At 35.9% G+C, this 15,858-nt stretch overlaps 1 protein-coding gene across 9 annotated transcripts in view; it reads right to left on the bottom strand.

Moving 5' to 3' along the window:
- The window catches only part of LAMA2 (laminin subunit alpha 2), a 611,630-nt gene that overhangs the window by 250,961 nt on the left and 344,811 nt on the right, over positions 1-15,858 (bottom strand). For all 9 annotated transcript variants that reach the window (XM_065543374.2, XM_065543379.2, XM_065543380.2 and 6 more), the window contains exons 13-15: positions 14,702-14,803; positions 12,647-12,858; positions 4,206-4,317 (exon numbers count right to left, since the gene is read on the bottom strand). In XM_065543374.2, the coding sequence (XP_065399446.1) occupies positions 4,206-4,317; positions 12,647-12,858; positions 14,702-14,803 (426 nt within the window). The remainder of the gene's footprint in view (positions 1-4,205; positions 4,318-12,646; positions 12,859-14,701; positions 14,804-15,858) is intronic.

Genomic DNA, 15,858 nt, shown 5'->3' with positions numbered 1-15,858 from the left:
CTTTTCTAGTCATCTATGTTTTTCTTTTCAGTAACACTACTCTTAACAAGTATTATATTCCTCACTTCTTTTTCACACTTCATTCCATTCTAATCTGTTTTGTGTCACCACCTCTCAATTAAAACTGTTCTGGTCCTTGTCACCAAATTCCATGCAGCCAAATTTGATGGACGATTCTGCAATTGCATTTTATCTGACCTTTCATCAGCCTGGGGCCTAGCTGACTCTTTTTCCTCTCACAATTTCTTTTCTCAACTTCTATGACATCACACTTCTCAAATTTCTACCATATTTCTTTGCTGTGTCCTCTGCTTTGACCCTGCTTCTTAATGTCAGGAGCTCCTCGGGGTTTGAGTCGGGTTATTTTTCTCTTTTTTTAATCAATTACACTTTCTCCTGGGTAATTTTATTCAGTTCCATAGTTTATGATGCCTTCCAAAAACATATCTCTAGACCAGACAGACATGCTGAATTTAAGACCTGAATATTATAAATGCACATTGACATTTACACTTCACAGCCTTTTCAAACCTAAAATGTCTAAACTGGACTATGGATTCCATACCCCCCCACCCCTACCAACTATTCCTCTCTCTGTCTTCCTCAGCTCAGTAAATGACAACACAAGCAACTGATCAATCGTTCATACTGGTCATCCATGACTCATTCTTAAACTCTTTATTTCTTTAATCTCTCACCAGACATACAGTCTGGAATCAGTGAGTCCTACTGGTTCTACTATCAAAATATATATAGAATATGATAAGTCTTTTTATATCCCCTGCCATGATCCTAACAGCAACCACTATTATTGCTGTGTTCCACTGCAACTACATATTAACCCTTCTCCTTCCTATCATTCATGCCCTCCTAAGACATGTTCTTCCTACTGTAGCCATAATGACTTCTTCAAAAAAATGTAACTCAGGCTGGGTGCATTGGCTCATGCCTGTAACCTCAGAACTTTGGGAGGCTGAGGTGGGAGGATTGCTTGAGCTCAGGAGTTCGAGACCAGCCTGTGCAACATAGTGAGGTCTTGTCTCTATTAAAACAAACACACAAACAAACAAAAATAGCTGGGCATAGTGGTATACACCTGTAGTCCCAGCTACTCAGGAGGCTGAGGCAGGAGGATCACTTAAGCTCAGGAGTTTGAGGCTGCAGTAAGCTTTGACAGCATCACTGCACTCCAGCCTGGGTGACAGAGCAAGACCCTGTCTCAAAAAACAAGAAATACCCCAAACCCAAAAATGTAAATCAGATCACTACACTACTCCACTACTCTGCTAAAAGGTTTGCAATGATGTTCCACGCCACGAGAATAAAATGCTCAATTCTTATCATATGTGCAAAACTCCTAATGGCCTGGCTTTTCCATTCACATCTTGTCCCTTTGCTTTTCCCCTTGCTTACAAAGCTCCAGCCATGCTCCTTCTTTGCAGTCCTTACATACTCCACAATCTACACTGCTTCCTTAGCAGCTCTTTTTACATCGTTGTCCCTCTCATTCTTCAACATTCCATTTAGCTGTCACCACCTCAGGAAGCCTTTCCTGACAAACTTTTACAAAATAGACTTTCTAACCTTCATACAACCACTTGCAGTAACTTTATCATAGAACCCTATTTATTTAACCCTGTTTATTTCCTTCATAGAATTTGTCACATTTATTTATATTTGCTTTCTGGCATATTGTTAATGCCACCACTCAATGCAACATCCTTGAGGACAGGTACAATATCTGCATTGTTAATTGTACTATTTTCCATGTGTAGGGTCTTGTTTGTCTCAAAATATATGCTCATCAAATACTAGTCAGCTAAATGAAAGTATGAACAAAGAAGCAATTCTATGAGGTGGTTAATATTATTTCCATTATATAGAAGAAACTGAGATTGCCCAAAACTCTTTTTTTTTAGTATCCCACCTGTCTCATCTGTCAGGTGAAATGAATGATGACAGTACTATGAAAGTAAGAAAATTTTTAAAAGATTTAACTGTAGAACACTTTATAAGAAGTCAAGTAGAAACGAGAAAAAGATTCTGAATCAACACTTTGGCCTCAAATGAAGTAAAAGAGAATATCTACAATGGAGTAATTTGATCTGTTTTTGGCTAGAGGTTCTCAGCAAGTTGGAATTAAGACATTAATGGTGGGGTGTTTACTCAGCTTTTAAGGGATCCCAGGATATTAGTGATAACAAGGTTAGAATGACTGGCCTTATGAACTACACTTAATTGAAAAGCAAATGAAATAATGAAAGGATAGGACTGAATAATAGAGAATTTAGGGCTAGAAAATTTTGATAAAGAAAAAAACGAATTTTAGAGAGTAGAAGAAATGAAGAAGTCAGAGAGAAAATTCAAAGTTCCAAAATTCATTGTCTCTTGATTCAGTTAAGTTCTTTTATGGATTACAAAGTAACTTTATTTATCAAACAATTCTTGTGTGACAGATACAGGAAGCTTTTATTATCTCTCTCTTCTTTGTTTTTTTTTTTTTGTTTTTTTGGTTTTTTTTTTGTTCACACTCAAATGCTTCTATCTATCTGTTACCATTATTTAGCATCCAGTTTAAGATTTCTCCACTCCAGGACACTTTACATCTCTCTCCACTGCAGTAGCTCATCCCTCTGAATGATTATTGCATGTATGTTCTGTAACACATACTGGTCCCTTAATTACATAGCGCTGAGATCCCATTTTTCCTAGGTATTTATTGTCTCCCTAAACAGATTGCTAGCTCCATAAGGACAGGGATTATGTTGTATGTACTTACTGATAATTTATGCAGGTAAATTTACAGAATTTGTCAGACATATCTAGAATGTATCAAAAATATTTTTGACGGAGAGAAGGAAGAGACTAAAAGCATAGCCAATTAAGCAATTGTAATATTCAAGTAATTTTATATTCAATGGGCATTTAGAACTTGTATAAAAGATAATGCAAAGGATGAGAATAACGTATGTGGAAACAAGCATTAAAACAAGAGTAGAATTAACTTATGTATTATGCCAATTGAGAGAGGATCTTTAAAGTTCCAATAGAGCAGTCTGGTTGGAATCAAGAGCGAAAGGCTCTTGTTTCATCAAATACAGTGTATGTTTTATATGTAAAATCAAATTTGGGTTGGCATAGCTAATTGATATCCATAATTATTTTTATCTTATCTACATGAATTTTGGAAAAGCAAGTACTTCTATAAGTTATATCTAGTTTTATTTCTAGAAAGGTGAATCTGAGCTCAGTTAAAGGAAACACAGCTGTCATGAATATGACTGTGTATCTCTAGATGTATGCATTATTTTTAAAGTACGAGAGAACCGACAAAGCAATGCCTAGAGTATTTCTATAAATGGCATAATGAGGTAGTGTTCTGAAGTGAAATATCTCAGTACACTCAAATGATTCCTTAAAGGCACCATTTTAAAGAAACTAAGCTCCTATTTATCTGCAAGCCATGCCCTCTGTCAAGGAAATAGTGCTCACATTTTTTGACCAGGTTTCAAATAAAACTAATTTTCAGATAATCTAAAAGAGAATATATAGAAGTAAATAAAAAATAAAAAGTGTTACCTTAAGATGACACACTGTGGTATTAAGTAAGAACCATTAATCTTATTATAAATCTAGAATACGGAGACAACAATAAATATCTCAAACATCAGGTGCTAAACAAATGAAAGACCTGTAGCCAATTTTCTCTATCAAGGTATTTTTTCCATATATTATGTTCTTGACATTCTGAAGATTGTAATGCTTCAGATGATTGTGATTTGGTTGTATTCTTAGAAATGAAGTAGAGGAAAAGTGTGATACATAGAATTAAAACATGAGAGAAAAGTAAAAAACTATATAGTGCTAAATTTTGGATAACCATTATGATGAAAATGAAGAGAAAATATTTTGAAGTCTTATTCCGCTACCATCCAATAGATCAAATAGGTGACAAAGACGGAAACATCAGATTTTCAGTCATAGGCAAAATAGCTCAGAGAGAAACAGTTACAAGATGAAATTATGTGGTTAATACTCTAACTGAAAGCCACAGCTTTTGGTAGACATTCAAGTTTCTTTTTTAAGTGATACCCATTATTTGTGTAATTATTGATAGAAAAAAAACAGCTCTTATTAGAACAGGTTATTGAAAGCAATGTTGAGGGAACTTTGAATGCACTGAGGATGCATTCTTGCAAACTTACTTCACAAGAGGAGCCGGTATACCCTGGTGGGCATTGACATACTTCTACAGCTGCTGCAACGCTTCCATCAGTAGGATAGGAGACAGCGGATTCAAGGTTAACAGAGCTCAACCTATGGCAGAGGAAAAAAGAGATGGTGAATAAGTGAAGTTTTTAGGTATTATACAGCTGTAGGAATCGTACAGCAACGATGACATAAATATAAGCCAATTATGTATGCTGAGAAAGGAAGCTGATGAATACCATAACCAAAAGCTCTGGTCGTCTGTCATATTAGGTCAAGTTGGCTCAGTCTAAAGTGCTGACAAACACCACCAACCCCAAATGCTGAAGAGATACGAGAATGTTCTTCCTTGTCTCTTGGCTCTTGGCTATGTGTTTTGATTTTCATTTTTTGAAGATAGATAGACATTTAAAAAATCATATAGTTAAAGGGATTTTTAAAATGGAAAACATTCCAATGACTGCTTGATTTCTTTTAGTGCTTAAACAAGGAAAGCAGAAATAGACAATATTAACAATCCATCTCAGCTTTTAAATTGAAATAAAAGATAAAACAATTGTGTTTTCTTTTCCTTTGAGATAAACCCACATGTTTGTCATCGGTATAAGCTAAACTTTCTCAAAATGCTCAGTTGACTGACTTAGAATGATCTCTGGGATTTGTTTTTGTCCTCAATTAAATCTGTTGTTCTCTGTATCTATGGCCTTCATTTTATTGGTACTTTTTTGCAATCTGGTGATGTTGGTGGAGTGATTTGGCATAACTCATTATTTTAGAGAAAACCTGGTTTGGCCAAATGGAAAATTGGAAAAAATGCTGTCACACACACATTTCTTTTCTTATTATGCATTCACGATTTAAATAAATGTTACCGGTATCTTACTTGCTTTTCCTATTTATGTGTAAAAGGACATTTTAAAAGATTAATTATTAAGAATACAGTTTTGCGAGTCAAATAGACCAGGATTTACGTCCTTTCTCTGATATTTACCAGCCTCGTGGTCTAGAAGAAAATAACTTATTCTTTCTAGACCTCAATTTTTTCTTCTATACAATGGAGATAATATAATAGTTCATATACCTTGAGCTTGATTTTAAAGGAAAATGAATATAAAGTTCTTGTTTAATATGTAACACACAGTAGGTTATTATGAAATACTAGACAGTTTATTAACCTATTTTCATTGACTGTTGAAACCAAATAAAAATGACTACATGAACATTACAAGAAATACACTTTTTACTATTTGTATCTCCAAATCATTTTAGTGTATGAAAATACATTTTAAATAAACTCTAAGAGCACATAATGAAATGACTACTATTGACTCATAATAATTACAGTTTTAAAAATTACTGATAGACATTTTATAGCATATGATATGCCATCTTGTAACCATAAGAAAGAAGCAACTGATTCTTGCTATGGCCTGCATTTTCAGTTCCTTTCTCAGGAGTGATGGTAGATTTTTATTGATCAGTGATTCACACTTACCAAATAACTTGTTAGACTTGGGAATCAATGTTGGGAATTTGGGAATCAAGTCAGAGAGCAAAGCTAAAAGGCTCATTACAAGGTGTAAACGTATCTTCAAAAATGATGATCTTTATTCAAATTGTAAGCTTTTCGGCAATAGATTTCTAAAATTTTCATTGCTTCTACCCCCACTTTGCTAAGCCTAGACTCTTGACAGTACTTTTGAATATGTATGAGTTCATATATGATCAGGAAGCAGGAAAGGAAATTAACCCTGAAATCACCAAATACAGGCAGTTGGATGGAATCATCCTAGCTGCTGAGTGCTAGGTGGCACCCTCTAAAGACAAGCAAATTATCTTTACCTGTAAATAAACTCATCCAACACTATTAATTGAGCGCTATCTTCTCTAGAGGCACATTTTGAACAACCTGGTAGAAGGTCCTAGATTAGGCAAATATCACTGTTCTACAGTGTTTAGGTTACTTGTGTCATCTGAAAATCATTAAATGCTTTTTTCCCCCTTCACCAAGGAACCCTGTCAATGAAAAATGCAGTGTCACAGGCATTTCTTTTTCTTGTCATTAGTTCAGGTGTAATTCCCATCACATAAAATTAAGCATTTTAAATCATACATAGAGAGGAAGTTTGATGTTTGGGGTAGGATGGACATTTTCAAACCTATTTAAAATTTAAAAAATAAATCGTACAATTCTGCCATTTAGTACATTTACAATGTTGTGCAGCTACTACATACATCTAATTCTAAGATATTTTGTCAGCCCAAAAGAAAACCCAGAATCCATTAGGCAGTCATTCTCTATTCCCCTCTTCCTCTAACCCCTGTAAGCTAACAATCTGCTTTTGTCGCTATGAAGTTACCTATTCTAGATAACTTCACTGTAGCATGTATCAGTATTTCATTTCTTTTTATGACTAATATTCACTGCATGTACATGCTACATTTTGTTTATTCATTCATCAGTTGATGAATATTTGGATTGTTTCTACCTTTGAGCTATCATAAATAGCATTGCTATTCATATTCGTGAACACATAATACCTATTTTCAATTCTTTTGGATATATATCTAGAAACAGAATTTCTGGGCCTCATAAGTCTCCTTAACACAGCAGGGTTTGGAAGAGTTACTAAACTAAAGACAGTACTTATGTTGGTATGAGCTTATGGGCTACTCCTTGAGAACAGAAACCTGTCCTGCCATCTATATAAGCAACATGATCATCTTCACACATGTTCAGTAGTTCAGTAGACTTTTGTTGAATGGGTGAATTGATGAATGGATGGATGGATGGGTAGACAGACGGATAGATGTATACAAAAGTAACTGACTAAATACTTAAATAACAAATGAATAGATGAATGGAAAACAGTTCTATTACAATCAATGACTAACACATTCCATGACAAAGGATACAATAAAGCCTACTAACCACATTTCAGACAAATAAAATCAGATAAGTAAAAGACAAATTACTTGTTTGATTTGACATAGAAAATGAACGGAAACTGTTATCATTAGAACTTGAGGCCAGAGACCAGAACTCACCTGAATGTATTGTGAAATCTAACTGCCTGGAATTAATGGACTGTCACTTGATAAGCCTATAATTCTGATCATTTTAATTTCAGAATTAGATGATTTCATGGTTGATATACTAGTTGATTATCATACAATAGATCACTATAATTTACTAAACAGCAGATTGATTAACTGTATCTAGACACAGCCCAAGAATTTCTGATATAAAATTGACATGCAACACTTAAAGAAAGATTTCTGGAAATTTCAAAATAGAAGAATGAGCAATTGACTACTTTAAGAAACGGTTTTAAAAAAGATACAAAAACAAAAATATTTTCAGTGAACTGACAAATTTCATTTGTCTTTTGAACAACAGATGTTCTTCTCCTTAATCTGTGTAACCATTTTGAGCTATGAGAAACTTCAACACTCAAACATCCTTCCCAGTAATATTCCACGTTAGTATTCACCGAGCAATCCCAATGTTCATTAGGTTCTGCTATTTGTTAAATGGGATTTTAATGTGTTTAACAGTTTCAAGTGTTACTCATGAAGAAGGCTGCAGTTTATTTTTTTTTTTCCTTCAATATGGTCATTTTCTTGATATCAAGCTGCATTCATTTAAATACATAATGTTGGCAGTAATAAAGCACTGAATTTTGGAGATGCATGAGCTATCAAAGAATTGTCAACTAAGTCAAATGCTTTAGCTGACTTTCCCTTCTTATTTTTATGCCTTGAAAATACAGAAAAGATGATGGATGAAGAGAGAAGACATAATTCTACAAGTTACTATGGAAAATATTGGAACTGTTTCAGAGACATTGTCCTGGTGCTGCTTTAAAGATTGTTCTCAATATTTTTGTTTTACTACATTTCCCACCAGAGTAAGACATGCTATATTATACTAAAACAACCAGCTCAAAACATTATACTTTAAAACAACAAAAAACTCTTGATGTTACAATTGTCTTTTTTCTATATATATATAGAGAGAGCAAGATATTTTATCTAAACATTTTCAATCTCACATCAAGTAAGAGCAGTAACTGACAGACTCTGATACTTTTGCAGCAATTTATTAAAAGTGTATTAAATGCTAACACAAGAATTCATCTCTTCCTTCTTAGTTCTCCCAGGATGCACTGTGCACACTTCTTCTGCACTATTTATATTATCATAAATGTACCGCATGTATATATAGATCTGTCTTCTCTGCTGTACAATGCCTTCTTTGAGTTGAATGATCATTTGTCCACCTTTGTATCCTTATAGCCTAGCCTAGAATGACTGCTTCTTAATAGTTACTACTTACTGTCTACTATCTTCTGTGCACTATGATACAGGTTGGAAAGACATTTCATTTAAGTATCAATAAACAATGTAACAACCCATGTCTAGTCACATTTACAAATGAAGAATCTGAGGCTCAGAGGAGTAAAGAGCCTTGACCAACATAATACCATTAGCAAAAAGTGCAGCATAGATTCAAACCCAAGCACGACTCCAAAACCAGGGATCTCCTTGTTACCCTGCATTGCCTCCCAACATATGCTAGATACTATTTCAGGTGCTTAACATACATTGTGTTTTCACTTAATTGCCAATCTTGAAATTTAGACATTGTTTCTGCCATTGTATAGAAGAGGAACTAAGATTTAGAGAGATAATCATGGAAGGTGCTCAGTAAATATTTGCAGACTGAACGAATCGAATACTTACGGAATAGCATTGGGAGGCAGTCAAAGATAACGGGAAGGAAACGTAGGGTAAAATTTTGGCTGCACCTCTTACCAATAGCCGGATGCCAAGGGAGCTGCAAAAATCTTTTTAAGTCCTAGTGTAATCAGCAAAATGTCTTCAAAATGTAGTTACCCAAATCATTAACTTCAGAAGGTAGAGGTACACTGTGTACCTATCAATACTATTTCTATGATTATCAAAGACTCCTTTGCTTACAAGAATTTTTCTGGATTATTATATAAATTATTCATAATCTTTTTTGATCCCAAACCCCAAAATTTACACTAAAAGTTGTGTAAAAATATCTTGCCTTGAAAATATTTTGTATAAAATACCTTGCCTTGAAAATATTTTGTATTTATTTTCAAGCAATACTCATGAGTTGTATCAATGATAAAGTCATGATGGACTCGGTTATGCTGTGGTAACAACACCAAATTCCCAATGGCTTCACAGAAAACAAAGGCTTACTCATGTAAAATCCTCTACAGGCCTGGGTGACTGTTAGGGCAGCTAACCTCTGTGTGCTAAATCTGTATTCCAGGCTGGTGTTTTTTTTGTTTTTTTTTTTTGTCAGAGTGTCCCTCTGTTGCCCAGGCTGGAGTGCAATGGCGAGATCTCGGCTCACTGCAACCTCTGCCTCCCAGGATCAAGCCATTCTACTGCCTCAGCCTTCTGAGTAGCTGGGATTACAGGCATGCGCCACTACGCCCGGCTAATTTTGGTATTTTTAGTAGAGACAGGGTTTCACCATGTTGGTCAGCCCGGTCTCGAACTCCTGACCTCGTGATCTGCCCGCCTCGGCCTCCCAAATTGCTGGGATTACAGGCACGAGCCACCGCGCCTGGCCCCAAGCTGTTTTTTAATCTGTTTGCTGAGTAAGCTGCAGAGAGTCTCACATTGGAAATTCAACGTTAAACCAGGTGGAAAAAAAATACATTTCCGCCACAGTTCATTGGCTAAACCAAGTCATATGACACATCTACCCTCCAGGGTTAGAGAAATGCAATATCCCTTATGGATGAGACTGGAAATTTGGTGAACTCTACTAATGTCTACTGTAAAGTAAGAGGAAAACACATTTTGTGCAGAGTTCTGTATCTAATGTAGGTGCTTCATAAAAGCCTTTCTTAATTTAAAGACCAAGGATGTTACTAAATCCAAGGCTTGGAGAATTTAAAGGAGAAAGATGCACAGTTCAGTTAAGTTGATTTCTCTTATACTCTTAAAAGAAGAAGGAAAAGTGTTCTACTTGTGCCTTCATCTTCCTAGTGAGGACAGTGAGAAGAAAATAAATTATTTTATCTAATGGGTATCAGGATTCTCGAAAAAAAAATGACAGTAAGAACTGTCATATGTATGGAAATACCAGTATGTGCCTTTCTCTAGAGGTCTCTAAGTCTTAATGGTATTTGGAGAAAACGTGATCCTTTGGGATGAAGTAGATAAGATAGAAATGCTTCATATTTGTATGCTGGGTTATCACTAGCCAAGTGCTTTTGCAGCTCTGTAATTCAATTCTTGCAGCGACCTTTTGAAGTTGGCAGGGCAATTGTCGTCCTCCTTATTTTACAGATGAAGTGATTGAAGTCCAAAGAGGTCAAAACCATACTTATGTTTACAACTATTAAATAGCTGACTTGAAGACAAAAGTCAAAATCCTTGACCCACAGTCCAGTTCTCCTTCCGTTATACAATTCCATCTAACCATATAACTGGAGGAACCTAAGCCCATTTGCTGAAAGAACTGCCACGGAAGTAAATCCACTGTAAATAAGTCTAAATATGAATTTTTGCTGAGCTTCAATTTACTCGTGCTTGCACACAAACAGTATACCAAGTCGGAAGCCTACTGTGGAAGACAAGTTGAAATCAATTCAAGTGATGTTTTGCAAATATGACTCAATCTACTAGTAGATCAAAGATAATATATAACAAGCTTACTGACTGACTCCAGATTCATGCTTACTTTCAGCTCACCTGAGTGGGTAGGAGTTTCAAATCTGACACTGGCTTTTACTTACTGAACCACAGAGCTTTAGGTAATATAGGTGACAGAAAGTAGCCACCTACTTGGATTAGCTCTTTTGTCATTTCACAGAGTCGCACTGTGAATGCATTCCTCCTATATGGCGAAACCTCAGAAGACTGCAAATGAAACCAGTGATTTTAAGATGGGTAGACACTGAAACTGTCTGATATAAATCAGGGAGAAATGTCTCTGTATTAACTAGCCTGAAAAGCAATGCTGACAAAAATAAATAAGCCCCCCTAGCCACTTTTTTTTTCAATTTGGTTGTCATTCATTTTGAAAGCTGGAGGACTCATCTCTTTGTACTGTTTAAACATCATGACAATCTCTATTTACTAAATGGGAAAAACATAATTAATTCCTAAGTGCTGCTTCTCATCTCCACGGCATTTTAACCCAGCTTCTAAAGAACTGCCTATGCAAAAGAGGTACATTATTTGGCAATGGTTCTGTTTATGATTCTGCAGTTCTCTCCTTTGGGAAATGGTAATGATGATTAGACTAAGTTGAAATATTACCAGTGAAAGGCAAACTAGGCAGCACAGGGAAATGATGGGGAACAGGGAGGTGAGAGGTGGTGGCATCAGCAATAAAAACTCCAATACTGGAGGCATTGCTTTCATTAAAGGTATACTGGGTTGTCAGGCTGGGGTCACATTTGAACATCTAACTTAATCTGATTTAGAAGCAAGTTCCTATGACACCTTGTGTTACTTATTATTAGAGTAGAAAAGGAGAAGGGTAAAGAGCCCATTCAGACACAGTTGAAGTTAAAATTCTGTCAGATAAAAATGTCATTGTTTTAAAAATAAAAAAAACATAGCAGCCTACAGCATTTAATCAGACACAAGCAGATTTGGTTCAAGTCAGGGAGTTTGCTCTTTAGAAAACAAGGGGGTGCGGGGGAGAACAAGAAAAAACTGAAAGTGTTCTAGATGATGAGTACTTTCCTAATTATCACATATCATGTTAACAAAGACCCTGAAAAGTAGGCATTAGTATATCCACTTCACACCGGAAAGAAACATTCCTCGAGGCCTAATCACTTGCCCAAGGTCACACATACAGTAAGCAATAAAGCTTATTGAATTTCTACTCAGTTTGGCTCCAAAGTTCATATTCTTTCCTTTATACCATGTGGCTGTTATAGTCTTAAAGTGTTTTATAGTGAGATCGGTGGTTACTTAAATGAAAAGACTTACGTTTCTTATTACAATCTATATACTATTAATCCAGAAACTAGTTAACAACCACTGGAAGGAAATATTTTAGAAACTGCTTTCCAAATAAGGGTGCCCTGGAAAGTATATCTTTTAGTTTCCCACTCTGAACCATCATAAAGGAGACTTTATTTTCCAATATAACATTTCTCAATATAGGAATCATTATTGATCACACGTTCTGACACAATTGTGAGCGAATCATCAATAATAATAAAAACTGAGACGAATTTATTCTGGGCATTTAAAACTGCAAAGGTTTAAGAGGAAAACCTTTCAGAAAACTAGGGCTCCGTTCTTATCTGCTCTTTGAAGACAGCAAGTCCTAGGTGCCTTAAAAAATTCACTCCGGGGCGTCTCCTGCACCTTTGCCCCAAAGCAAATGTGGGAAAGTTGGAGCTGCAGTTCTTGATTTTACCTGAAGATGGCATCCATCCCAAAGCTGTATGTGATTTGTAGGAGGACTCTCTTCAAATTCGCAAGCACTGTCATAAATTCCTTTCTACTGACTGGAAAATGTGTGCCATGTATGGTAAATGATTCTTCTTTAAGCAACAATACATTAACATGTTCTTCAGATGGGTGCAGGTACACCTCATCTTGGGCTGTGCTGATTCTCAAGTCATTACCCTAAAGGGAGGAAAAAAAAGAAAGCACAAAGGGTAAAACTGAAAAGAGGGTACAAAAGTGTTAAACATATCTCTATTTGGATCCTCCACTCTCAACAGACTTTTAACTTTTTAAATTTATGTTTATTTTTTATTTATTTATGTGTTTTGGAGACAGAGTCTCTCTCTATCCCCTGGAGTGCAATGGCATGATCTCCGCTCGCTGCCACCTGCCTCGAGCTTCAAGCAATTCTCATGCCTCAGCCTCCCTAGTAGCTGGGATTAGAGGTGCCTGCCACCAAGCCCGGCTAATTTTTTGTGTTTTTAGAAGAGGTGAGGGTTTTGCCATGTTGGCCAGTCTGGTCTCAACTCTGACATCAGGTGATCCACCTGCCTCAGCCTCCCAAAGTGCTGGGATTACAGGTGTGAGCCACCATGCCTGCCTTTAGTAGACTTTTATTTTCGGGTTGGCTTTCCCTATCATTCAGGGAATATATTTGTGGGATACATGAAGGGAAGGCAATGCAATTTCAATATTAACCTTAGCCAAATGCATTATGAAGCATATGTTTCTCGCTTCTTGGTTTGGCATGATGTTAGTTCCCCATTAACTAAAATAATAGCTACCTGACAACTCATAAACATATATGTGATTACAAACACCTCAAATTGACAAAAGTGCACAAAAGTTACATATTTCAAATATATTATTTTATGATGGATATGGGTTGTGTAGAACAATAGAGAAAGAAACTTAAAACTGAATTAAGCTATTATTTTAAAGGAACTTTCTACATGGGAAAAAACAAACAATAAAAAAGACTGCAGTCTAATTCTCAAAATAGGATAATGGCATCTAAGGAGTATATTGAATGACCTATGACATTTAGGTAATCCTTCTTGTCTTAGTTCATTCACATGAATGCTATGTAATTTCACTCAACACTTTGCATTTAGAGAACTCCTTTCATCTTAAAGGAATTCCAAAGTATACATCTAGTTGCCATAGATATATATATATATATATACACAGAGAGAGAGACACACACACAGAGAGAGAGAGAGAGAAAGAGAGTAAGAGCAGACCACTTCATCCCATACTGGAAAATGTCCATTTTGAGAAAAGAATTTTTTATTTTGTCATAGATTCACATGCATGAAAGTTTCAAGACAGAAGAACAACAGAGCCTGGTGCTAAATTAACATCTACCCATTTGGAATCATGAACATGCATGCATGTGTGTGCCTCTGAATATGTATCAGTGTCGAGGGGAGGGGATACATTATTGGAAAGAATGGATATGATAAGAAAGGGTGGCAGAGAGCCTCTAAGGAAACTTCAGGCTTCGAGCATTTTGAAATTGCCTATGGCCCTTCAAATCTTGAAAGCAGTTTCTCCTGTACCTTTCTTACCTAAAACAGGATTTTGAAGTCGAGATTAAACTATCGCTAAATAAACAAGTTTCCTGTTTCATTTTATTTTATCTAATGTAATCAAAGAAGTAGACAATAAAATCTACCTGGAAGCAAGCGAAAATGAGAAAAACACAACTATGTAAATTAGCGTGTACCTAAACACTTTCATAATATTTATATTTTGGAAACATGATTCTTACGTTTGAAATTTCATTTCAAGTCTGGTCTAGAGTTCTCCTTTATCATTCAAACCCAACAAATATACTCAATCTTCTAGATATGTCTCAGAGTGAAACATAAGAGTGGCATTAAAAACTCCTAAGGTATATATTTTTAGTAGTCACGTAAGTCAATGTCAAACGAGGCAGGTAAAAAATACAGTACTGGTAACCTCAAGTAACATAAGGAAGTAACATGGGTGAACATCAGTGATGGTCTCAGTACTCTACCTCTAAGATAATCATAAACTGGAGAACATGTTCTGTATCTTCTTCCTCTTCTTCCAGGTCATATGATATGGTAAATGTCAACTGTCCTCCTACTGCTGGGAGCTACAAGACAGAAGATGCATAATCATTACAGGATAGGAGATGGGCTATTAAATCATATTTTACTTATTGTTGTATAAGAATTTTATTGTTCTAGAGGGCAGTATTTGCAAGAAGCAGAAATAACTGGAGTATGGAGTGGGAACGATAGGCATTTATTTAGGAGTAATCTTTTACAAACCTTACTCATCAACTGCAAGCGTGACATAAACATAAATTTATGTATTATTTTCCCCAGTATTGCAGGCTTGCTGAAATAGGTTAAGGTCCATGAAGCCAAACACCAGACTCTCCTGTCATCTTCTTAGTCTATAGTTTGAGCTTTACAAATCCCAAACAGAGAATGATCTTTGTCAAAATTGGGAGATTTCTACCCATCCCTGAGGGTCACTCACTTTCTGTGAGTCTGGATTCTTTCAACAAAGACATCCCTCCATTTGACAGGTACTTTACATAACCCGTACACTAAGCTGAGAAATGTTATTGGTCAAAGAAAAACAAAAGGTTAGCAGCAAGTTTTATTTTATATTAAAATTCAATCAAAACAGCCAAAGAAGGTATACTTTCCTCTGTGTAATTTAATAGGCTTAGTTTGAATAAATATTATCCTCTTTTCATTAAGTGAACTTCTTTCTTTCTAACATACATGCCAAGCACCATGTATATATACTTGAGGTTTACATTTTTTGACATTGACAGTCACCTTGTAGAAATTAAGAAAAAAATGGGAAAGCAAGATCATTTATAGGACAGGAATCAAAATTGAAGTTGTGAGTGACAGATTCAATGCAAATACTGCAATCCTTTTTTTAAAATTCCACTCCAGTACTGTAAATAGAGACATTCATAAAACAAAGCTGATGATCTGTATTCTGCTGCTTGCTCTGTGCTGACATGCGGAGACCTGGCTTCGCAGGGTTGGCTCTCTATGGCCTTTCATGGCCGACCCTGACCAGAAAGCAATTCCGGGCTGGGAGTGCACTAGATGGAGGAGGAGGAACCCTGATTCCTCTTAGTGTTCCACAGAGAGTGGCACATAGCTCGCTATGGCTGATTAA

The sequence above is a fragment of the Macaca fascicularis genome, chromosome 4 (genome assembly GCF_037993035.2).
Source record: "Macaca fascicularis isolate 582-1 chromosome 4, T2T-MFA8v1.1".
Taxonomy (NCBI): domain Eukaryota; kingdom Metazoa; phylum Chordata; class Mammalia; order Primates; family Cercopithecidae; genus Macaca; species Macaca fascicularis.
The sequence above is the reverse complement of the archived record's forward strand: the minus strand, read 5'-3'. Positions and strand labels throughout refer to the sequence as shown.